At 39.5% G+C, this 16,602-nt stretch overlaps 1 protein-coding gene across 2 annotated transcripts in view; it reads right to left on the reverse strand.

The window, feature by feature from the left end:
* KIF5A (kinesin family member 5A) overlaps positions 1-16,602 on the reverse strand; it is a 980,629-nt gene that overhangs the window by 585,311 nt on the left and 378,716 nt on the right. For both annotated transcript variants that reach the window (XM_044083607.1, XM_044083608.1), the window contains exon 2: positions 4,201-4,288. In XM_044083607.1, the coding sequence (XP_043939542.1) occupies positions 4,201-4,288 (88 nt within the window). The remainder of the gene's footprint in view (positions 1-4,200; positions 4,289-16,602) is intronic.

The raw sequence follows: 16,602 nt of genomic DNA on the forward strand, positions 1-16,602 counted from the left end.
GCTTGCAGGACTTGAGCAGCTGAAAGACAGTATCCAAACATCAAATATCCAAACAATAGAGGGACTAAAGAGCTGTGAGAATCTAGTGAAAAGTATTACACAAGTGATTCAGTTGCAGGCTGATATGACAGTTAGTTTAAACAGGTGGTGCTCTCTTTACAGAATGGGGAGCTAACAGTGCCTAGAAAATCTAAAAAAAAAAAACAGTAGTAACAGCAGAATCCTTCCGCACCTTCTTAGGTTCATAGGTTCATAGGTAGGTACTAGGCTATTGGCCCAGAGACCTACGTAAGCCTAGCCAGCAAGGTTCCATAGCTTACGCCATCCAAGAAAGTTATTTTCCTGTGCCACTGTCCAGCAGAGACACAGAAGTGATCCCCGGGGTGCATTTCCTATTTCTCATCTACTCATCAAGATTTTTCTTGAAGAGTGCTAATGAAGAACTTTGCTTGACATAGATGGGTAGCTTGTTCCAGAGTATAGGAAGTATCTGGGACAGGAATCTATCCCTCCAGCATGTCCTGTTTATTGTGGTGACAAGGTTTAGGTCCCTAGAGTGTGTAGCTCGGAGGGACTGGGATTTCTTTAGGTGTAGCATGTCCAACAGCTCTGGGTTTGACATAGCTTTATATGTTAGGCAGAGATCACCTCGGAGTAGGTGATATGCTACGGAGTAAAGCTGGAGTTTTTTGAGGCGGTCAGTGTAGGGCATTTGTTTGAGACCAGTAATCCTCTTTGTGAGGTACTTCTGTGGCCATTCCAGCTGCTGCAGATGTCTTGTGAGGTACATTCCAAAAGGGGCGTTGTACTCTATAATGGGTCTAATGAGTGATGAGTAGAGGGGAACAATGACCTCTTTTTTCCTGGATGAGAACTCTTTTATGATAAGGTGTGCCACTTAGAACGACTTCCTGACTACTGTGGTGATGTGACTATCAAAGGAGAGACTACTGTCCACCTGGGTCCCAAGGTCTCTTATCACGCATTCGGTGTTAAGTAGATTGCTGCCTATGTGGTAGTTCATGGGTACAGAGATTTTACCAAAGGGGATGACACTGCACTTTTTGGCACTGAGCTTGAGGCCATGGCTCTGACACCAGGCATCTGTCTCAGGGAGGCCCTTCTGTAGGATGTCCACATCATTTGGGGACTTGACTATGGCTCTTAGTTTGCAGTCATCTGCGAACTTCGTTAGCTAGAGTCTTTCTGTGTTAGCCTGGACTTCAGAGAAGTAGATACCAAACAGGAGAGGTCCCAGGACAGAACCCTGTGGTACTCCACTTGTCACTGCTTTAAGGTCAGATTTGGAGTCTGCAACTTTTACAGTGTGGGTTCCTCCTCCTCATTTAAACATTCTTCACACTGTAGTGTGGAACCTTTTTGTTGCAGTGGTTCAAACAAAATTAGGCTACTAGGTGTCTCCAAAGCACAGTCACCTAATTTCAGGGAATGCCAAGCTCTTCGTCTTCCTTGGGGAAAGACATGTCCTTCTGCTACTTATTACAACCTCAGCACCCTGTGTGAAGATTAACATCTGTCCTGCTGAAAGGCCCAGGCAGGTACTTGATTTTTTTTTTTTTTTCTACTTCATACTCCCCGTCAACATCAGAGTGATTTGAGGACTCCTCAATGAATTATTTCTACTTACCCACAGCACTTGCTGAGGGGAGGTAACTCTAGCTTGTCAAACAGCACTCTGTTTTGCAGATGACTGCCAAGTCTTATGACAGTACAGGCATACAGAAGCAAGCAAACAGTACTCCACACACACACACACACACACACACACACACACACACACACACACACACACACACACACTTTCTTCTCCCATTGTCTGTTTTAGAAATTATAAACTAACATGTATGAGAGGATGAAAAATTATTTCTATCTGCTTCTGCTAGATTACATTTCCTTTCAAAAGCTGCATCCCCCCCTACATATTTGTCTGCTTTACCTGCAGCATTTCTGATGGGACTGGCAAGCCTTTACCCCTTCTCCATTAAGTTCAGTAACTGATATGCTGGAGGTCATGGGTTCAAGTAACAAATGAGAGCTAATACTATCATCTCACTTCTCTGATTCTAACAGTGTCTAAGCAGATGGCTTTCTCTGAATTTGTGAGTGACCATAATCACCATGGGGGGTCCCCAAGCTGAAAGGATAAAGCTCTTAAGGGAGAACCCAACACCTATCTGTTCAAAGGCAGTGATTCCAACATGTGATATGTTCAAGGTCTTGGGTTCGAGTCCCAAACAGGAGCTAATATTTTCCTTTCATTTCTATGATGCCAATCAGATTCAGTTTTACAACATCCATCCAGTATTGTTGACACAAACCAAAATGCATTCTTGCAGCACTTTCTTCTACTCTTATCACCTGCCTTTAAGCTTGCCAACTTGTTCCAGCCATGGTACATGTTACAGTTCTGCAAACTCCATCAACGCCTCACTACATTTCAGTTACTAACTTTTTAAGCTTCCTTTCTTTTGTCTCTTTACATTCTCCTCTCCCTTGTCCACCCACATACAAAACGCAGCCCAAATACCAACCACAGCTTTAAAACAAGCAACCTTTTTTCACATAATAGTGCAGCATGCATTTTCTAAACCTTGCACATTCCCTAACCCAAATGTGGGCTAAGCACCCTATTCTGACAACAGCAGTTCTGGGAGGCATTTAACAGTCTCTGAATTAAAATTCTGAATTCAAATATTTTTTCCAGTGGAATTCCACTACTTTCCACAGTAAATGAGGATATCAATAGGCATGCTTACTTTGAATTTGCCAAAAGTCACAACTTAATACTTTCACTTTATGTAGACAACGCTGGTCCCACTAGGTTTGTGGACTATTTTCAGAGGAACCAAGTCATAACTATACAGAATGGGGGCATGTTGTCAAAATACTTTGAAAATTCCAGACATACTGTACAATAAAGAGTGGGTTTGTACAGAAGAGGAAGACAGGATTAAAAGATTAATTAAGACGGATTGTGATTGGGTGGTTCTTCATCATCATCATCATCATCATCTTCTTTCGGCTGTTCCCATTAGGGGTCACCACAGCGGATCATCTGTTTCCATTTCTTCCTGTCCTCTGCATCATGCTCTTTCACACCAACCGCCTGCATGTCCTCTGTCACCACATCCATAAACCTCATCTTAGGCCTTCCTCTTTTCCTCTTACCTGGCAGCTCCATCCTTAGCATCCTTTTCCCAATATACCCAGCATCCTTCCTCAGCACATGTTCAAACCAAAGCAATCTCGCCTCTCTTGCTTTGTCTCCAAACTGTCCAACCTGAGCTGACCTTCTAATATACTGATTCCTAATCCTGTCCATCCTAGTCACACCCAGTGCAAATCTTAACATCTTTAACTCTGCCACATCCAGCTCTGACTCCTGCCTTTTCGACAATGCTACTGTCTCCAACCCATATAACATAGCTGGTCTCACTACCCTCTTGTAGACCTTCCCTTTCACTCTTATTGGTAACCGTCTGTCACAAATCACTCCTGACACTCTTCTCCACCCATTCCACAAGAGTAATAAACACAGCATTAAGTATTAGCTACTTTTGCGAAGGAATTATTATGTACTATGAAAGTTTATGCACTTACAAAAAATCTGAAAAACTAAAATGTTTCTGTTATATGAAGTGTGTTCTGGATTATTAATACATACATCCTTATTCTTTTCGCTAAGTGCCATGGGATATTTAATAGCCACCAATAGTACCACAGACTCAGACAGATGGGACCTTGACTTAATATCTCATCTGAAGGCAGTCCCTCAGGAGTAAAGCACCAGACCCCCATGCTGCACCTGAGTGTCACCATTGTAAGTTCAGCTTATGCAGAAGTGTTCTTCAACAGAACATTATCAAACCAGCCAAGTTTCACCTTTCTGAGAACAAGGTAGACATTTCCTTTGCAGCACCCATCACTGAGGGGGTCCAAACAGAAAAGCATTCTGGATCATTGGGTCAAGTTTAGGAGTACATGAGTACCCATCCACCTGGACTCTCAGATCCATTCAATGGTTTAACATTCAATGAAATCTAAGGAACTACCACCCAAGCCTCATCATCCTTGTTACAAAGCCAACTCAGTAATCCAGATCTTCAGTTTACTTGCTAAAGGAAAGAAAAAAGAAAGAAAGAAAGAAAGAAAGAAAGAAAGAAAGAAAGCATTTCTTACCCTTAACAATCTGCTTGGCACAAGCATTGTAAACCTGCTCCTGGGTGGTATTGGTAGGAAAAACTCGATCAAAAACATATGGCTTTCCCTGCAGAAAAAAAAGGAAAAAGAAAAGCAAAAGGTCATATATTCAGACAAACAACAAGGGTACTGCATATTATTTTTTGTGCACATAATTTTTTTCCATTTTTGAGGACCACATCTATGACCTTCAGCCAGAAGGCAACAATATCTAATATAGCAACTAACAAACAGATAAATCTTCATTTCACTAGTTTATAAAAAAAGTACTCAATGTTAATAAATTCTAGAGACTATTAATAGGGGAGCTGTATTTTTATACTACTTGAAAAGTGGCATGTACCTACTTTTGCAGCTGCTCCCCTTCTAAAGTCACTGTTGGTAGACACAACATGGAAGAAAAGGCAGGGCTGCACCTGTAAAGCTACTCCTTTGCCTTTTGGGAATACAAGCAGGCAGCAGTGAATGAAGAGTAGGTTCAGTGGCAAGCATTCCAGCACTGCACATACCACATCTGAGGGAAGGTCACAAAGGAAGGTACCATTGTGCTGCATGCAACTGGGTAATGGTGGTGAGGGTCACATAGGAATGTATCCCTGTAGTGCTGAGTGATAGCCCTTCTGGTGCATGCTGAGTGATAGTGGTGCTGTATCCTGTGTGATCCCCACCATCACCACTGTTCCTCAGTATCATGCATCATGAGAGTACATTCCTCGTGATCATGGTACTGAGTAATAGTGGTGATGGGGAGGGTCACACAATAAGGCATTCTCATGGTGCATGCTACTGAGTGATAGTGGTGAGGGGGAGGATCACATAGTACCCTTGTGATGCATGGGACTGAGTAATAGTGGTGATGGGGAGGGTCACACAGTAAGGCATTCTCATGATGCATGATACTGAGTGATAGTGGTGGGGGGAGGATCACACAAGAATATACCCTCATGATGTATGACACTGGGTAGGTAAATAAGGGCTTCTGGCAGTCTTGTGCACCAGCCTTGACACTCCATGGCTCTCATGCACAAGGTGTGCCTTTAAAATTAAGTGACTCAGAGACATTTGTGCCAGAAGCCCTTATTTACCTAAACAACAGACAAAGGAGTATAAAACTCTGGAGCATGCTTGCCTAGAAGTCATTTTGGTTACAAAGCAGTGGCATAAACAGACAGTCCTGAGCAGTTTGAAAGCTGTTGTATCACCTAAGATTTTTTTCACTTGGCTGACAAGGTGAATAAAGTGTATGTCATGCAGTCTGATAAATGTTGTCAGACATCAGGGCCCTGATCATACGGTATGCATATTAATATAATGTGTATTTGTAGGAGTTAACACTGTTCTGTTGTGCTTGCTATGGTTAAATATTTTTTGCAAACAGCTACAGTTAAGGTGCTATGTATGTGGGGGTGGGGGAGAGGGGAGATACAATGTTAGACATGCTTTCTATATATGTGTCACAACACACCAGTAGCCTTTATGGACTTCGCTGCAGGATGGCAGGTAAGAGATACTACAGCACATAACTAATGTACCTTTTCTCCAAATGAAAATGCTGCATACAGAAGGATCCAACATGTCAGCTATTTCACACAATGTATTTGCTAAGAGCATTCATAAGGCCTTAAGCCAGTGCAGATTAGTGTGTTGCTAAATGAGACACTGATTATTAATTCATACATTTGATAATCAGGTAAACGGACTGATCCAAAATAAACTCTTTTAGCCACAACACAAGCAGTGGGTATAAATAAAGTGCACAGTATAGTACATCTATGTGGGACATACAGATGATAACAGATATAGAAAATACATTCAAATTAGAAAAATTAGTATACACAGAGACAAAATCTAGCTAATAGCATTTGGGGTGAAATAAAGAATAAAGCTTAAGCTGTATCAACATATAATCTAGAAATCTTGCATCTTATACTAGCCTACTAACCTAGAATGTTTAATTGGTGACTTTAACTTCAAAAATACATTTAACTCTACTAAAGATACAAAATACAAAAACAGATGCCCTTAAAGTTATCTACTAAGACACCACACCAAGCTTGGTGATATACTACAGCTGATTTCTTATTCATTTAAGTTTCCCTTACTGTGTATGTCATAAATAAGGTAAGCTCTATCAGAGATATCACAATTAAAAAGCTCTTGTGTATCACTACAAATAGTAGTTCAAATCAAACTCACTCTAATCTTCAGATAAACAACTTAATTCCCAAACTGTAATCTTTAAAGTGATTTGCCAGTGTTTCTATAAATATTGCGATATTCAATGAGTCTAGTGGCACAGTGTATTTTCCAACTTGCCCTTCCTTACTTTTTCAGCTGTTTTTTAAATAAAAAGCTTTGTAAATTTTTTTATTAAACCATGACCCCAAAAATGTAGCTAGTCCAGTTGTGAGGTTACCAGAGGATAATGTGAACAACATCCACGAACTTTAATGATGCACCTTCATGCATGGTCTGTAATGTGCCCAGTAAAGTCTATTGAACACAACAGACACTTTGCCTATGCCTCTGTCATTCAGGTTACAGTTTTTTTGTTTTTCCACAGTGATGTCAGTGCAAGGAAACTGCAAATTCTAAAACTAATTTGACATATGAATGGGATGACCAAACCATTTCCTGATGGGGAAACTGCTATTCGGGAGTTTACGCTCTGTATGATGCAGTGCTGAGGTACATTTAAGAATATCAACAAATCCCTTCAAGTGCCATTATATACACTAAGCATGTAGTGGTGTTCTTCAACACGTACTGCATGGTGTCATGTATGTGTATAAACAAAACTGTAACACCTACAAAAAGCGTGGCGAGATATAGTATTATCCCTCTCCTTGCTATACAAGGATAAATAGGATGAACACCTTGAGTCAGTCTGCAGGGGATTTCTTAAGCACTAACAGAGATCTCAGTAATGAACAACTCAGACAGGTCTGATAATAGTCCGGCTATGACAGAAAAAAATCATCACAATGACTGAAAACTGTTTTCATTCATTTCTGACCAATCAAAGCACACTTACTTCATAGGAAGAGTGACACTGTTTTGCGTGATATATCATATATAAAATTTTATTCTGATTGTGGTGGGCAACTTTAATGTGATTCACATTCTCTAGTCCTGTCAATAACCTCTCCCACCTGTAACTGCCTCCTATTCAACTGCAATATGGTGTGGGCAGTCACAAAAAACATTACAGAAGTGTTCAGTCTGGAGGGCCACATATTTCCCCAGTTTTCTGTCTAGCTATAATCACACATGCATGACAGAAGCGTAGCTTTCTACTTTCCTTAGGATATTACTGAAGCAGCAAGAATGCACCCTCATTGCACTCAGGAGCAGACACTTGGAAGCATACATCTCACCCTCTTAGTGCAAGAAATCTGGACAAAGCCTAAAATAATGAGGGACAAAGACCCAAAAATAGGGACAGATTTTAAATATTGCTTTTAGAAACTTAGAAAGTTGTTAGAAGAACAGGATTTCTGTCGACATGCGTTTTTCTGAAGGATATGAAGTCTGAAAACTCAACTGTATATCGCTATTTAGTGAATTCAATCCTCAGATCATTCCAGTGATTTCCTGAAAAATACAAATTTTATAAGAAACAGACCCAAAATATGAGGCAAAAATCTGATCAGCTGAGAGGTATGCTTGGAAGCTTAGAGTGGTAGCAGATCACTGTCAGCTTTACTTGAACTGTGCCACTGGATGAAGCAAGCAGTTCACACAAAGACAGCTGACACTAGAGGGCAGCTGAAGACTGCAGGTCTTAGCCAGTCTACCAAATTCTTTTTCCAGCTACTGCATCGACAGCCTCCATCAGAGTTCTCACGTCACGTTCTCTGTCTTCTTGTGCGGGTTATCGCAAACCATTCCCTTTTATCTCATAGTCATAGGACTAGTACATGTTTCTTTAAAGTGTCCTCTAACAACTGAACCATAAAAAAAAAAATTACTGCCCTTTCAGCTGCAGAACATTATGACACGGAGAAAAGGCAGAATATCATGTTAAGTAACTGAGAAAGAGAAAGAAACGACATGCAGCTCTGCTGGGATCCAGACGCAGCTGTCTTCACGTTAAACAATGGTCGCTCATCTGCTACAAAGTAATTACTCCTCCTAAAGCAATAAAAAGAAATGCCAAGGGACACTGAATCAAGAAGCCACTTAAGCTCTGCAGATATATATTTTTTCAGAATAATCACCTAATCCATCCAAACTATCACCAAAGGAAGAAAACAGCTAAAATATTAAACAGTAATTTCTGCACATAGGAATATGTGATAGTTAATATGCAGAAATCTCTGCAGAAAACTAGTTTTCTCTTCAACAGAAGTTAATATGCAGAAATCTCTGCAGAAAACTAGGTTTCTCTTCAACAGACGACACTATGAAAAGCTATAAATTATTTGCAAAATGGTTACAGAATGAAGAGTGATAAACTGCATATGCACTATACCATACATCTCAAGCTCTTAGACCAAGAAATCTGGACTAGATTATATATAATGGGAGAACACAGGCCCCAAATAGGGACAATTTTTAAATATTGTTCTTACAAACTTAGAAAGTTGATAGAATAGCAGGTTTTACATTAGCATGAATTTTATGAAGAGCATGAATTCTGAAACGCTAATATTAGTCATTATTTTCTGACTTCAATCTTTAATGGTTTGCCAATGATTCACCAGATAACCACAATTTTAATAAAAATCGACCAAAAATATGAAGCATAAATCTGGACGTTCTGTGAAAATGTGTACAGTTGAGAGGTATGTGTCTATTGTTCACAACTTCCACCTGTACACTGCATTACTCTGAATAACTGCAGTCCACTCTCAGACTACTTCTCTAGCCCCAGGTCGCTATTCAAATCTGGGTCCACAAGTATATTAGGGCTCTGTCCTTTGTGCAGCAGGCAAACATTTGCTGTATTTGATTTCTTTCTGTCTTGGCTGTTTACTTCTGGGATGGCAGAATACATAGGTGGCTGTCTATCTGTCTATCTATCTAGTCAAGTACACACAATATACAATCATGCCAAGATTATACAAATAAATGCAGCATACCTATAAACACACACAATACAGAAACAAAGAATAGTAAGGAATATTTCAGAAGACTGTTGCGAGCAATTGAAACCGTTTTGTTTTTTTAGAATGAAAATATTTAAACATGAATTCAGACAAATGCAATTTATAACATTACTAATACTGAAAACTGTGTTGACATTTGGAAGCACAGTACAACTCAGGTTTGACTGAATGGATACAGATGAGAAAGGCAAATCAAAAACAAATGTTCCATTCCTGTTATGTGAGATAAAAATTGAGTAAAGCCACGAATAGTTTCACCCAGAATGAGGAAGGAAAGCCCTCCTCAAAACTAATTATGTCTCATATCTGCATTTGTTTTGACTAGGTACAGCACATTCCCATGATAACCACCCAAGTACATGCTGCAGACAGAGAGAAAGTGTTGCCAGGTTGAGAGAGGAGTATCAACTTCCTGCCCAGTCCAAGGCCAACGGCAGGCATAGTATTTAGCAACCACAATCAGCTGGGATCCAACAGAAATACAAGAAAACATGGACATGAGATGTGAAAGGTTAAGCAACATGAAAGGAGAGCATTGAAGGTGAATGTAATCACTAACAAAAAGCTATAGCTCAAAAAAGAACAAGGTTTCTTATGAGGGACCAACATCGCAGCAGATCTGGAGCTTTCTGTCCATCTAGTTGAGCACGGTCAGTCATACATAACAAGACTGACATGGTAGTGCATGGATTCTCAGAAACTGCATTTCACAAATGCAACAACAAACCTCCTTACTTCATTCATGTTCTCAGGTATGGTGGTCAATCAAAAAACAAGAAAGCAACACTGTTTTTTGTATTTATTTATCTTTTGAATCCAGGGGAGGCACATCTCTTAACCTCTTAGTGCAAGAAATCTGGACAAAGCCCAACAAAATGGGGAGACAAAGGCCTGAAAATAGTGACAGATTTTAAATACTGTTGTTATAATCTTAGAAAGTTGCTACAGTAACAAGGTTTGTTTGTTTTAACATACATTTTGGGAAGGATTTGAAGTGGGAGACTGAAATGAATATCATTAGTGATTTCAATCCTCAGAACATCCAGTGATTTGCCAGAAAAAACACATTTTATGAGGTACAGACCAAAAACATGAGCGAGAAATATGGACAGTTGAAAGGTATTGGGGGGGATAGTACAGTGAACACAGTATCACAATAGACTATTTGCAGTCATACTTGGGTGAAGAAATTCACAAAAATAAAGCAGAACTAAGTCACAAACATGAAGTAATTGCAAAAGGTAGAGAGTCTCTCAGAGAATTGAAACAATGAACACATACTGTTAACAGAATAGAAAAATAAGCGTGGATTCATTTTAGTAGTAAATATGGGAGATAAACAGCAGGTGAAAATACAGAGTCAAAGTGGAAGTGATGAAGGCGAGGAGGGAGTTAGGTGATATATCTAACTGAAAAGCACTTGCAGTTTGATTTTTAACAGAGCTGTTTTTGAGTTGTGCTCTGGAAAGTGGGGAAAGAGGAAATATCTTTTATGTGAGGGGGAGGGATGGCCAGAGTTTGGATGCAAGAATGGAGAAGGAGTGGACGGTACAGTGCACTTTGGTTTGGGGGTCTGGAGTGACAGAGTTCACTGGGAGAGGCTTTGGAAGTTGTAGGAGGTGGTTTTATTATGTACTTTGGCAGCAAGATGTGGTAAGGCATCTGGATGAAACAGTTTGAAAAGAAGAGACCCTGAAAAGAAAGTAGGAACTGTGAAAAATACCAAAAGATTAAGATAGGAGGCACTGGAAGGGAAGAATTGTGGGTCAGAGCAGCAAATGGAGCTGTCAGTGGTAGAGAATGAAAGAGAACTGTAATCACCAGACTGGCTAAACATTGGACAGTTTATTAATGAGAGGGCAAGCTTGCTTGTTTCTCGTAGTAGTGATATAAAAATATTTCATTGGTTGAGCTCAAATAAACTGGAAGTTACTATTCTAATTTATACTTCTTATGCACAGGATTACCGCTCTTATGCAAATGGACATGCTGAGAAGAATGGGACTTTTGTTCAGGTTCATTTGATCAGAGATTTAAGTATAAGTGCTAGAATATCCTGATTAGCTATGCTTTTGTTTTAGTTGACACAATCTTTTCAGGAGCCACAACTGGATAATACGACTTTTATTTGATGACTTTCAAATGGTTAAGGAACAGTCTGTATCACGGTTGACTTTTTATTTCTCTTTTGTTAGACATTAGACAACACAGATATGTTTGTTAGTTTATGTATTATACACACAGAATTTGAGTTTGTATGTTTTGTTTTAAATTTTGTAGTGCTGAGAGATACAAATGAATGGCTATGTAAACTTGTTTTAAGAGTTATAGACCATAATTTAGATGACCATGTATAATTCATGCTATGAAATCTCAGAAGAGATAGCTAGGTTGGCACAACCATTGCCTACGATGGAGTAAACGGACTGGTAAAAGTTGATTTTTTAGTTATTTAACTCTTTTCACAGCTCTTGATAAGAAAAGGAAGTGTTAATAAGGGATTGGGTTAAGTGATTTTGTCATTTCTGGGGAGCCTCATTCACAAAAGGTTTAAAAGCAGATTTGCAAGTTATGCTTAGGAGGTTTTAGTTTAGCTTTTATTAATTGCTAAATGGAGTGCCTTTTGCCAAGCTTTACCTTTCACAGGGGGTAATCAATTGCGCATAAATTAATGCACCAATTTTATGGACTAATAAAGTTTTTCCTCAACACAGTATGTTAAGATATGATGGTAGAAAAGCTATGATTAAAACAATATGGCCAACAGATGATGGGAGAAATATGAGGCCAGATGATCAGGATGACATAAGTAAATGAATTACTGGTTTAGGGTGGGCGGGCTCAAGCAGAGTGAGATGATTAAAAATATAGAAAAATATTTTTATGCCTTAGTTAAGCAGATGTTCAAAGAGAGCTAAGTTATAGTATGGTTTCTTAAGAGGAATAATTGGGGATTCTGTATAGTTTTTCAGAGATCGGTGATTACATTTTTTTTTGGTTTGCAAGGTTTTTCTTAGTTATAGGTGAAGCTGGAAGAAATGAGGGACAATATGCAGTCCTCAGAATGTGGAAGGTGTACAGTAATAATACGCAACAAGGGAGTACTTTGCAAGAAGAAATGAATCATTTGGAGAAAAGTGGACAGAAAGGAGACGATTAGGGGTTTAAACTTGATAACGTAGAATGTGAATGGTTTAGCAGAGAAAAAGAAATGGCTACAGGTACTGCAGAATGTGACAGGAATTGGAACAAATGGAATATGTTTGCAGGACACTCGTTTACTTAAAGCTGAACATAAAAATGGTGAAGAGAGAGGGTTTAATGGAGCTGAGGAGGTGAAAGGAGGATACGTGTGGAAAGTCTGTGTTGTTATGGGTGGGGTGACTGGGGCAATAAGAGATTGAAGTTTGGAAATTTTTATTTGCCTGAAGAACAAAAACAAAGGAGATGAAACGAATCCTGATGCAGGTGACTGATTTTATGCAAGGAAATACATTATTAGGAGGGGACTGGAATTTGATTGCTGATTGTCGCACTGTTTCGTGGGGGAGGCAAGGGGATACAGGTTATTGAGAGAGAGTAGCTTCTTTAAGAAATTAAGGAAAAACAATGCCTTTAGAAATGCAGGAGTATACCTTCTATGTGCAAAGCTAGAAACACAAATCTCTCCAATACGGTTCAATGGCATGGTTAGCATCAATGGTACATGATAGCAGAACATACAGAGTTACTGAAGACAGCTGTAACATATCCCATACTGCTTTCTGACTGTGCTCAGGTACATACAGAGTTACTGAAGACAGCTGTAACATATCCCATACTGCTTTCTGACTGTGCTCAGGTACATACAGAGTTACTGAAGACAGCTGTAACATAACCCATACTGCTTTCTGACTGTGCTCAGGTACATACAGAGTTACTGAAGACAGCTGTAACATATCCCATACTGCTTTCTGACTGTGCTCAGGTACATACAGAGTTACTGAAGACAGCTGTAACATATCCCATACTGCTTTCTGACTGTGCTCAGGTACATACAGAGTTACTGAAGACAGCTGTAACATATACCATACTGCTTTCTGACTGTGCTCATGTACATACAGAGTTACTGAAGACAGCTGTAACATATCCCATACTGCTTTCTGACTGTGCTCAGGTACATACAGAGTTACTGAAGACAGCTGTAACATATCCCATACTGCTTTCTGACTGTGCTCAGGTACATACAGAGTTACTGAAGACAGCTGTAACATATCCCATACTGCTTTCTGACTGTGCTCAGGTAAATACAGAGTTACTGAAGACAGCTGTAACATATCCCATACTGCTTTCTGACTGTGCTCAGGTACATACAGAGTTACTGAAGACAGCTGTAACATATCCCATACTGCTTTCTGACTGTGCTCAGGTAAATACAGAGTTACTGAAGACAGCTGTAACATATCCCATACTGCTTTCTGACTGTGCTCAGGTACATACAGAGTTACTGAAGACAGCTGTAACATATCCCATATTGCTTTCTGACTGTGCTCAGGTACATACAGAGTTACTGAAGACAGCTGTAACATATCCCATACTGCTTTCCGACTATGCTCAGGTAAGTTTACAGTTTGCGTTTTTATTTTTGACACATGGAGCAGGCATTCAAGACTGGACATGTCTAGGATAAGCTACTCTGAGAAAAAAATGTTAGCATAAAGAAATGATATGATGACACAGAGAGAGAGATTCAGAATAGCTGTATGTTGAAAATGCAAGAGTGGGATCTAATTAAAGAGAGACTCCAGGAGAAAATTAAGGGGATATATGGTCAACTATGAGGGGAAAGGAAAATCTCACAAAGACTAAACTTAGTAACACTGAATGTGCTTCAGAATAAGGCTGAGAATTTAATGAAAGAAGAAAAACAGGAGTTATTAGAATTATAGAAATACTGTCAGAAGAGAATAGAAGAGAAATGTATCAGGGATCAGGTAGCATTAAGGAATTTATTTTATGACAACGCAGCAAGATACCAAAAAGTACAAGTAGGTAGGCTGAGGTAGATGGAAGTGGAAAGATCAATATTTAAACTGCATTTTCCAAGAACAGGTAGATTGACTGGAAATATCAATTGTGTCTTTCGGCTTTTCCTGGTTAGGGGTTGCCACAGCGGAACTCCGGTCCGCTAATGATTGGCAGTAGAGTTTTACGTGCTGGCTTGCTGGGCCTAACGCACAACCTTCAGCGAAGGAACGCCCATTCATGCATGTCGCCACACAGAAGACGCTCTAACTGAGAATCGAACGGGCAACTTCTAACTGTGAGGCGACAATGCTACCGCAGCACCACCACCGCAGTGTATGTTCAAAAAATATTAAAAGAGTTTTATAGCAACCTGTATAGAAAAGATAGGAACATCATAGACTGGCACCGGAATATTGAATCTTTTGTAAGAGTTGGACACTGTGAAACTTATAAGGGAGGAAATAATGAATTACTCCAATCTATTACACTGTTAGAAATAGAAGAACAGATCCAGACATTGGCGCTAGGTAGGACACCAGAGAGATGAGTTTCTAACTGAGTTATAGAAACTGTGAAAACACAAAATCTTAGCGAGATAGCACATCATGTTTGAGGACATTATGCAGACTGAAAAGAACCCCGAGTCTTGGCATTAAGCAGCTATTTTCCTAATCCAAACGGAGGGTAAAGACCTTACTAACCCAGGCTCCTATTGGCCCACCTCCATCCTACAGCCAGACTAAAAGGTCTTTGAAGGCATTCTGGCCAAGAGACAAACAAAGATCGTCCCTAGGTAAATTAATGATAACCATTGTAGTTCTGTCAAATGCAAACAAACATACATTAAAGATGCATATCATACAGAGCGGGGCAGAAAGGGCACAGGACCAGATGTTATTTTTGTCTCCAGATGCAGAAAAGGCATTCATTCGAGTGCATTGGGATTATTTATGGGAATTTTTGAGGAGCATGGAGTTTAGAGAGGACTTTATTAAATTAATTCAAGGATTATACCAAGGTTCATCAGTGGTTATTAAGGTAAATGCTAAGCTAACAGAAAAAATTCCCACCAAATGAGGAACTCGGCAGATATGTTCCCATCACACCTACTGTTTTCACTATATGTAGAACCACTCATGCAGAACATTAGACAGTCTGAAATAGGAGGGTGGCCATGCCAAGGGGGTCAAGAAAAGATAGCTTTGTGGATGATATTATTTTATATTTAACTGACCTTGAAAGCAGCACTGATAAAGTTTATAAAATAATGGAGGACTCTGATGACATTATTGGACACCGAACACATAGGGAAAAAATAAAGAAATACGGATAAATTATGTGCCATCCTGGGACATGATTCAGGTTTACCAATATCTTTGGGGCATTATCAAGTTATCTTGGAAATCGGGGTTAGCTAAGTTAGCCAAGACAGTACAAAGGACTGCAAAGAGTCATGGCAGCAAGTTTAAGGGAAAATACAAGGGATGTTTAAAAAAGGTCATTTATCCTGAATGATTTGGAAAAAAGAATTCAGCCTGTTAAGATGTTTGTAGTTCCCTAAATAGTTTATCTGTCACAAGCACTAGGACATGAGTCACACAAAGAATTTTGGTGTTTTAATCATAGTCTCAAAACTGAATGGAAAGAAATGCATCATCATGCAAGGGGACTATACATTTTGCATAGGTACATGATACAATAAAGCATCAATTTGTTTCGAGGAAAAAAAAAGAACAGACTCCAGGAGTAGCTCTACTTTATTGGTGAGTGGGAACCATCTGACTCTGGAGAGGGCTGGGGGGGTGCAGTTGTGTTTCTGGAGGAGGGGAGATCTAAATGAATTAGCAGATTTTTTTTTCCAGTGGACTGTGGAATGGATGAGATATTTTTATGGTGGCTACGAAGGAGAGCCCATATTAAAGTTGAGTAATGAGGACTCTTTTGCCAATTCCAGCTCCAGCTGTTTTGGAGAGAAAGGGAGATATTTTCCAGGATCAGAATAAAAGATAAATGAGATTTTCCTCGTGTTTTCACCTGTGGTTATAGAAGTTAAGTGAATGATCCAGCCATAAACCTAGATGTTTAAAGTATATAGTTCTTTCTGTTGGGGTACCATTGAGATATGTGATGTTAAGAGTTTTAGGATTTTTTTAGCTTTTCAGAGGTTCCAAATATCACACTTTTTGTACTGGAGAGGTTCTGGAGCAGCTTATGGTTGTTTAACTAAAAACTGATAAGGGGGGGGTCACACTGAAGCTCAGTT

This window comes from Protopterus annectens, chromosome 9.part0 (genome assembly GCF_019279795.1).
Source record: "Protopterus annectens isolate FY-2018-M chromosome 9.part0, PAN1.0, whole genome shotgun sequence".
Classification (NCBI taxonomy): domain Eukaryota; kingdom Metazoa; phylum Chordata; order Ceratodontiformes; family Protopteridae; genus Protopterus; species Protopterus annectens.